Consider the following 7,989-nt stretch of genomic DNA (forward strand, 5'->3'; position numbering starts at 1 on the left):
TGTGTGTGTGTGTGTGTGTGTGTGTGTGTGTAACGGCGCTCCTCTGATAATCAGCCACAACAGAAAGAGACAGAAGTGGGTGGAAGCTATCAGGAGAGAGCTATTGATATGGTAATATCCGTCACACACACACACACACGTATTGCAGTGCAGCATCGAGGGAAAAGGGGGTTCCAATTTGCAAATCTTTTATTACAAACGATACTGAACTTATTTGTTACATAAAGACATTTTTACTGCTCATATTCTAATAAGTTGTAGCCCCCTTATACAGAGATAAAACTGCTCCTAGGACGCAGGTGACTGGGCTGCGGCCCCTGAGCTCCAGTGATGGGCGGCATTTTCTCATGTAGGCTTGATGAAGCGGGACGTTGCTGTAAAAACGAGGAGGAGACATGTCCAGAAGTGTCTGGGCTCCTGCAGCGCTCCAGAATGCAGGAAGAGCCAGGTATGTTCAGCTCGACGTGCGGTCACAAACTCAATGATCCGTGTCTTCTTCATCTGCTCAGTAACCTGTGGGAAGGCACGCTAGCTTGGTGGGCTGCTAGCAGGAGCGATTGATAGTTTGACTGTTTATGGTTTTGCTCTTTATTTACTTCCTGTAAGTATTTGTTTCATTTCTGAAGTCTTTCATGTAACGTCCGTCTGAGGGTTTTTAGTTTGATCGTTTGGTCTTGGCTTTCAGTTTGGTGGTTCTGTGAATTTCGGGGTCTTGAGTCTGATATTCCTGACTGAGGGATATTTCTCCGCCAGCCTTAAAGTCTTTAGTTTCATATTTTGTCAGTTATGGAGGCTTGAGTTTGACACGTCTGTCTGTGTAAAGGTTTTTTAGTTTCAACATGTCTGTTGGTTTTGATTTTTCTGTCAGTTTTAAAGTCTTTACTTTGACATTCTGTCAGTTTGGGAGGCTTCAGTTTGAGGTTTCTGCCAGCTCCGTTTTCTTCTCTTTTTCTGAAAATGAAAAACTCTTCTTGTCTTCCTCAAAACTCCTCTCGTCTCCTTCTGACTGTTTAGCTCAAGGGCACATAGGCACAGCCGACCTGCTGCTGTGGTAACAGAGACGGGTCTGTTACTATGGTTACCCTAGAGAGAGTCTGTCATTCACTCCTTGTGCTTGTTCATGTCACTTCAGGTTTCTGAGCCTGACAGGATTATAACCTGACATGAAACCCTGAACACACACACACACACACACACACACACACACACACACACACACACAGTGACATTGAGAGAAAACAGAACTGAAGGCTGCAGAGGCACAGTACAAATCAGACACTATTTACCCTTAAGCACAAACACACACTTTAACACAATCAGACACTCACAAACACACTACTAATAACGATACAAAACCACAGTCTGTCGTTTGGATTACTGGCGCAGGGTAAACCTGTGTGTGTGTGTGTGTGTGTGTGTGTGTGTGTGTGTGAGTGAATCTGGAGATTCAGCAGCAAAGTAAATGTGCTTTCACACACTTACTAAAGCTTTTATAAACACGGTTAAAGGTTTACACGGGTGAATAATCTGGTTTCTCCGGCCCCCCCTTCACCTCCACTTTCAGGGCTCACCCTCTCTGAGAGGGGCGGGGCTCTGTCCCAGTCTTTAGTGAGCAACGGTCCATGTGAAACATGTATTTAAGAACCATTGTCAGTTCAGACTTTTCAAGTTGTGTGAGGCAGCAGCAGAGTCAGAAGCGAGTGCTGACGGGGTCTTCGCTCTCACGCAGAGATACGAATGAGCCGAAGCCATCGACCCCATTTCCATAGCCGAATCCGAAGGCGGGGTAAAGGGGTCGGGTGAACTTGGATTCAAAGGTGTGGAGGTGCATCATCATGTCGGTGCTGATGTCATAGAAGGTCAGACGGCCAGCAGGCCAGTCCAGAAACACCGCCACTCTTCTCAACGCAGAATGCGAGCGTGGGCGAAGGGGTGTGTTTCTGTCGTTATAGCGGACGGAGTAATTACCGTCGTCCTCACAGAGCAGCAGCCAGGACAGGTCATTCCTCCCCAGACAGACATCGCTGGCCCCTCCTTTGAACCTGATGTTTTTGTAGGTCACCGCGATGTAAACTTTGCCCTCCCACTGGACCTCCCAGTAGCAGCGACCAGTCAGACCTTCGCGGCACAGCACCTGCACCCAGTGGTCGAATCTCCCGCTGTCATGGCGATACGGCTGCTCCACGCTGGTGGCTTTCACCTTCATGAGGTCGGTGGAGAGTTTGAGGTTTCTGTGTGCTGTGTTTCGGTCCAGTGTGAGTTCGCAGACGTCTGAGGGAGAGAAGGAGACACAAACCCTCAGAGCGGTGATCATCCCTCGCTCCTCGCCAACGAGGTGGTGTTTCAGTTCTGGCTGGTTAATGTCAGCTGGTCGACAGACAAAGTGGGAGGCGCCACAATGAGTGTCAGGTCATGCCAGCGTTTCTGGAGTGGCCATGGAGAGCAAACACAAACAATGAGACCACATTTGTTCCCTTTTAATCTTTCTTGTTGGCCACAGGTTAATGGGAGGAAGAATCAATGAAACTCTGGCAAGAAATGGCGTCCAGTGGCCTCAAATTAATTACATTGAAAGAAAAAAATTCTGCCATGCGGCCTCAGTATAATTATATTGAGGGAACAAGTTATATCTTGTGACCACAGATAAACAAGGAAAATCTTTGGACCATAAATGATGTAAATATCAAGAACATGCTGGGTTACTCTCAGTGCCACAGTATAAAAACTTTAACTAGGGTTTCACCAGTAAACGGGAATGGAATATTGTTCGTAACGGCCGAATCAACGAATCACCAGAGGAACGGCGGAGCGACACTGGTGCATTGGGCTTAGAGGACACAGACGGAAATACAGAGGTGGTTTTCAGACAAGCGCCCTCAGTGTTGGGATCCCCTGCTGTAAGAAACGTGATATTCAACAACTGAATGAGAAATGCTGCAACTTACATTTCTTCAGACCTGGTCTCACCCTTTGTTCACCACAGTGGTCGACGCTGAAGGAAGACAAATCACAGTTACACCTTCTCATTCACTCAGGCCACTGTTCAACGCAAGTCCCATGAATTGGGAAGAACTGTTTGTTCCTACATGAGCTTCCAGTGTGGATTCTTCTGTCCTGCAGCCTGCAGCGCCAGTGTGGCGTCACCCGGGTGGTTGTAGCTCAGGTCCAGCTCTCGTAAGTGGGACTGGGACTTCAGAGCTGCGGCCAGAGCAGCAGCGCCTTCCGCCGTGATCATACAACCTGACAGCCTGTAACCACACCAAGAGTTGATTTAATGGTCGGCTGTAATGTGTAGTTTAGCTAATCTCCACTCGACTACAGGAGGCCCCTGACCGTACCATCACTGCTCTACGTCATACGCCTAAAGTGAGTCTACCACAGTATTTACACCTCGTTCGAGAAATTAAACTGCCGTCAGAGGTGAAGTTACCACAGCGGAGGACCACGTGTGACTTGGCTAGCTAAGCTTTAGCTGTGTAGCCCCCCAACATCATGACACTGCGACAGTAAAACGCTTGTGTAGTCAGGTAGGTCCAGTCTGCACCGCTTCAGTGTTGCAATATGATTCCACAATCAGTTGACGATCAGACAATCAGGTTCAAGTATCCTGATTCTCTGGGCGCACGGCACAGTTGTGTTGTAGAGGAGAAGAACAGAAGCAGGATCCTGACCTGAGAGTCTCCAGGTTACAGTGAGGACTCTTCAGCCCGGTGGCGAGAAGCTTCACTCCTGCGTCCTGCAGATCATTGCCGCTCAGATCCAGCTCTCTCAGGTTTGAGGACTGAGAGCTGAGAACTGAGCTCACCTCCTCACAGCTTCTCACTGAGAGATTACAGTCTTTCAGCCTGGTAAACAGTCACACACACACACACACACAATACAAAATGAGTACATTTATGGTATTTGTACAGCTCATTAATGTGTTTTTCTGTGTTCTTACAGCGATTTGCTGGTGGCTTTGACCACTGGCAGCAGGTTCAAGAGACCCTCCTCTGAAGCAGAGTATTTCCTCAGATCAAACTCCTCCAGTGTTTCCTCCGAAGAAATCAAGATGAAGACTAGAGCTGCCCAAAGAGCACGAGGAAGTTTGTCTGTGGAGAGACTTCCAGACCTCAGGTACCTTTGGATCTGCCCCAGTAGAGAATCGTCTTTCAGCTCGTTCAGACAGTAGAACAGGTTGATGTTCCTCTCTCGAGACACATCGTCCTCCATCTTTTGCTTGATTAGCTGGATGGTGTCGTGGTTGCTTGCATCTTCGTGGCAAGTGTTTGTCAACCTCAGTAGGTTCTTGAGGTGCTTCTGGTTGGTCTGCATGGACAAGCCCAAGAGGAAGCGTAGGAACAAGTCCAGGTGCCCATTTGGACTCTGCAAGGCTTTGTTAATTGCGATCTCCTGGACTGCAGTTAAGGGTATCTTCTTACAAAGCATCCACATTCTGTCCAGCGTCAGCCCAGGCTCTGCCAGTACGTTCTTGTTGTTATTGATGAGTGACATTATCACATGAAGGGCTGCCAGGTACTCCTGAAGGCTCATGTGGACAAAGGAGAAGGTCTTGCCCTTCACGCCGTTCCTCTTGTACCGCTGCACTTCCTTAAACACCTCTGTGAACACTCCAGAGTAATCGGAGGCTTTTTGGACATTAATGCCACTCTCTTTCAGGTCTTTCTCATAAAAGAGCGGATTGCTTTTCTCCAGCTGGTGAAAAGCTAGTTTTGCTAACGAACGGATGTTCTGAATGCTGGCTTTCTGGCCTCTGTCCTGTGTCAAGTTGATTTGGTACAGCAGGAAGTTTGTGTACATCTCAGTCAGGGTTGTGGGAAGCTCTTCTGTCATTCCAGAATTCAAAAAATCCTCCAAAACAGTGGCAGTGATCCAGCAGAAGACTGGAATGTGGCACATAATGAAAAGGCTCCGTGACCCCCTGATGTGGGCGCAGACTGTGCTGCATCGCTCCTCGTCGGGGAATCTCCTCTGGAAGTATTCCACCTTCTGTGCATCGTTGAAGCCTCTCACCTCTATCATGCTGTCAATGAATTTGTGAGGGATCAGAATGCCCGCTGCAGGCCGCGAGGTTATCCAGACTCGAGCGCAGGGAAGCAGTTTCCGCTTGATCAGTCGTGTCAGCAGCACACTGATTGTGTGCGGCTGCGTCAAGTCAAAGTCACTTGACAACTTTTCATCCTGTTCGAAGTTCAGCTGGAGGCGACTTTCATCCAGTCCGTCCAACACAAACAGAAGTTTGTACTCACTCTCGTAATAATTCCGCTTCCCTGATGTCTGTAGTTTGACAAAGATGTCATTGAGGTTCTCCTCCGTGATGGACTGCGTTTCCCAGGCAAATGTGAGGATCAGCTTTGCCAAAGAAAACTTTTTTCTCTTTGCTAAATTCAGTTCACGGAAGGTAAAATGGAACAAGAGATGCACATCCTGATTGTTGTTCTTCTGGGCCCAGTCCAACACAAACTTCTGCACGAGGAAGGTTTTCCCGATTCCTGCAACTCCGGTCGTCAGCACCTTTTGTATGGAAATTTGTTGTTCGGAATGACTGGTGAATATCTTGTGTGGAGGAATAGATTTCCCATCCCTGGCAAACTTCCCCATTGGCATCTCGATCTGTATGATCTCGTGCTGGGTGCTGATGAACGTGTCACACCAGGCGATGATGAAGAGCTCCGTATAGATGTCAACCAGGTTGTTCTGGTTCATCCTCTCCGTGGTTCCCTCTGGAGCGCGAAGGTTTATGCTCTCCAGGTAAGACTGGAGTTCCCGCTGGTATTGTAGGATCGGGACCGGAGGCTTGGCCGCTGGAACCTTCCCAACTGTGTAGAACAACAGGGCCAAAGGTTACAGAGGCCTGATATGGCTGATGGGCCATCGAGAACCAGCATTGCTCCATGTCGGAGAATTAGCCAACAGATGTGTGTGTGTGTGTGTGTTGGTGTGTTTCTGCTCCTGCCTCCTCCCATGTTCCCACTCATCTTACCTGCTCTCTTGCGGGGACTGTTCTTTATTTTCTCGTGCTCTGTCCAAGCCAGAGATTTGGAGTGGGACACACACAAAAAAAGAGCCAGAGAGAGAGGTGTTACTTCAAGTTAGCAAGAAAACATATGCAACACACACACACACACACACACAAACACACAGTAAAACTCTGCCCCTCATGTGATGTGTAGATTGGCAGTGGGGTTTTTTTTTTCCGTTGTTTTAATTTAATTTGTCCCTCAAACATCAACAGCATTTTTCATCTTAAATGTGCCCTGACAGGCAAGCGTTCGCCAAACGTGAGGCTTGTAACTTGGATGAATCCAACATCAAGTGTTTTTGCATCAGTTGTCATGGATGCACTGATTTATCCACCACCGTTGGTCAAGTAACAAACATCCGCGCCTCACAGGGGTTGAGTAGTGCAGCTCTGAGGTTATGGGGCTCCTTCAGTGCTCCAAGTAACGTTAGCATGAGTCTTGGCATGGACGATCATTTCGAAATAAACGTTATTCTCTAAAATTGATGAGAATTATGAAGAAAAAATGAGCCAACAGGAAGTGTCACATTGTAGCAGCAGATCAGTATGAAAGTAGTAGAAGGCCGAGGCTGCCAGATGTGAAGGAAACATTTTTGTGTTGACAATGCGAAAAAATAAAGTCATTAAAGACTAAAGTTGCAGCTCAAACAGGAAGTGATGCCCATCTCTGCAACTCTCAGTCCAACTAACACCAGACTTGGCTCTGTTGTGCCTCCTCCAGCCACTAGGGGGCAGGTTTTCACACATCAGCAGTAACATTTTTGGCTGGAAAAGCCTCCAGACCATCAGCAAGTCTTTTCCTGGCAACAGGAGGAATCAGGAGGCCCGATAGCGTAGTTGGAGCCGGTTGGGGCTCTTTGTTCTTCAGAATCCGTTTCTCTCCATGCTCACCTTTTAGTTCCGCGGCTCTCTCGGCCAAACGATTCGCCAGGTCGTTCTCGCCAATCTTACGTAAGGTGTTCTGGGTCACCTCCAGAGCCCGTTGGCTGTGCTTCTTGATTATCTCATTGACGGTGGTGTGACTGTCCGCTCCCTCCAGCTTGGATTTGTGGATTGGTGAGTGGTTGTTGTGGGGCCCAGAAATTCTCAGGTACCATTTGAAGTCCCCCAGCTCTTTGGTTCCCAGATCTAACAGCGTGTCATGCATCAGCTCTTCCATCTCTGCTCCCTGATACAATCAGAACAACACTTCAGCAGAAGCTAGGTTTACATGGAGCCTAATATTCCAATTAGAATCGGATTAGAAGCCCAAACCGAATAAAAATGTTCCATATAAACACCTCAATCCAAATAAAGAGGCCTAAACAGAATGGAATTTCGTGCGGTTTCACAGGGGTAGAATATTCCTTTTCCCAAACCGACCAGATGTAAAGTCTTATCATGTCAACGGTGAAATGGAATGCTGTCAGGCTGCGTTCTTCATGCTCTGTCTTGACGTAAATGCGCAGTGACGTTTCGTCACTTGATAAAAATGGTGGCTTCCAAGCAGCAGTGCTCGCAGAACTGGACGTCTGCGGCGGAGAGTTTATTTTTAACACAAACTCTCAAAGACCTGAACATTATCGCACACTTAGACGGCAGGAAAACAAGAAATTTTGAACTGTTCAAAAAAGTCCACGAAAAACTCAACGAAGCCGGCATCGACCGAAGTTCGGTCACGTGATGTTTACATCGCTCTGCACGTGACACACGGCCGTAAAACGGCGGTTCCGATTCAATGAAGTGGCCTGTAAACACCAGATCGGAACAGATCACGTCACATGGAAACAGTAGACCCGAACTCTTCAATCGGAATGAAGAAAAAGTCTGTAAACGTTGCTTGTGTTTTAGTCATTTCTGTCAGATAATTGAGGGAACTAACTACGTTTTTAGTGTTCCTACATTGACAGGAGTTCATTTTCTAGCCTGGAGGAGACGATTCGGCTGGTTCACCCAGGGACACAACACCTACATCCAGTTTCGGGAAA

General features: G+C 47.7%; 1 protein-coding gene across 1 annotated transcript; it reads right to left on the reverse strand.

Annotated features, from left to right (window-relative positions):
- Positions 1 to 245: 245 nt before the first annotated feature.
- LOC147262610 (NACHT, LRR and PYD domains-containing protein 3-like) lies at positions 246 to 7,181 on the reverse strand. The gene is made up of 6 exons (XM_086201624.1): positions 6,914 to 7,181; positions 3,941 to 5,819; positions 3,672 to 3,845; positions 3,087 to 3,248; positions 2,946 to 3,019; positions 246 to 2,271 (listed from the first exon to the last, which is right to left on the reverse strand). Exons 1-6 carry the CDS (start codon positions 7,179 to 7,181, stop codon positions 1,691 to 1,693), a joined length of 3,138 nt encoding a protein of 1,045 aa, XP_086057750.1. The 3' UTR covers positions 246 to 1,690.
- Positions 7,182 to 7,989: the final 808 nt, after the last annotated feature.

Source organism: Aulostomus chinensis, chromosome 4, assembly GCF_037954235.1.
Source record: "Aulostomus chinensis isolate RoL2024-O1b breed Wild chromosome 4, RoL_Achi_v1.0, whole genome shotgun sequence".
Lineage (NCBI taxonomy): Eukaryota > Metazoa > Chordata > Actinopteri > Syngnathiformes > Aulostomidae > Aulostomus > Aulostomus chinensis.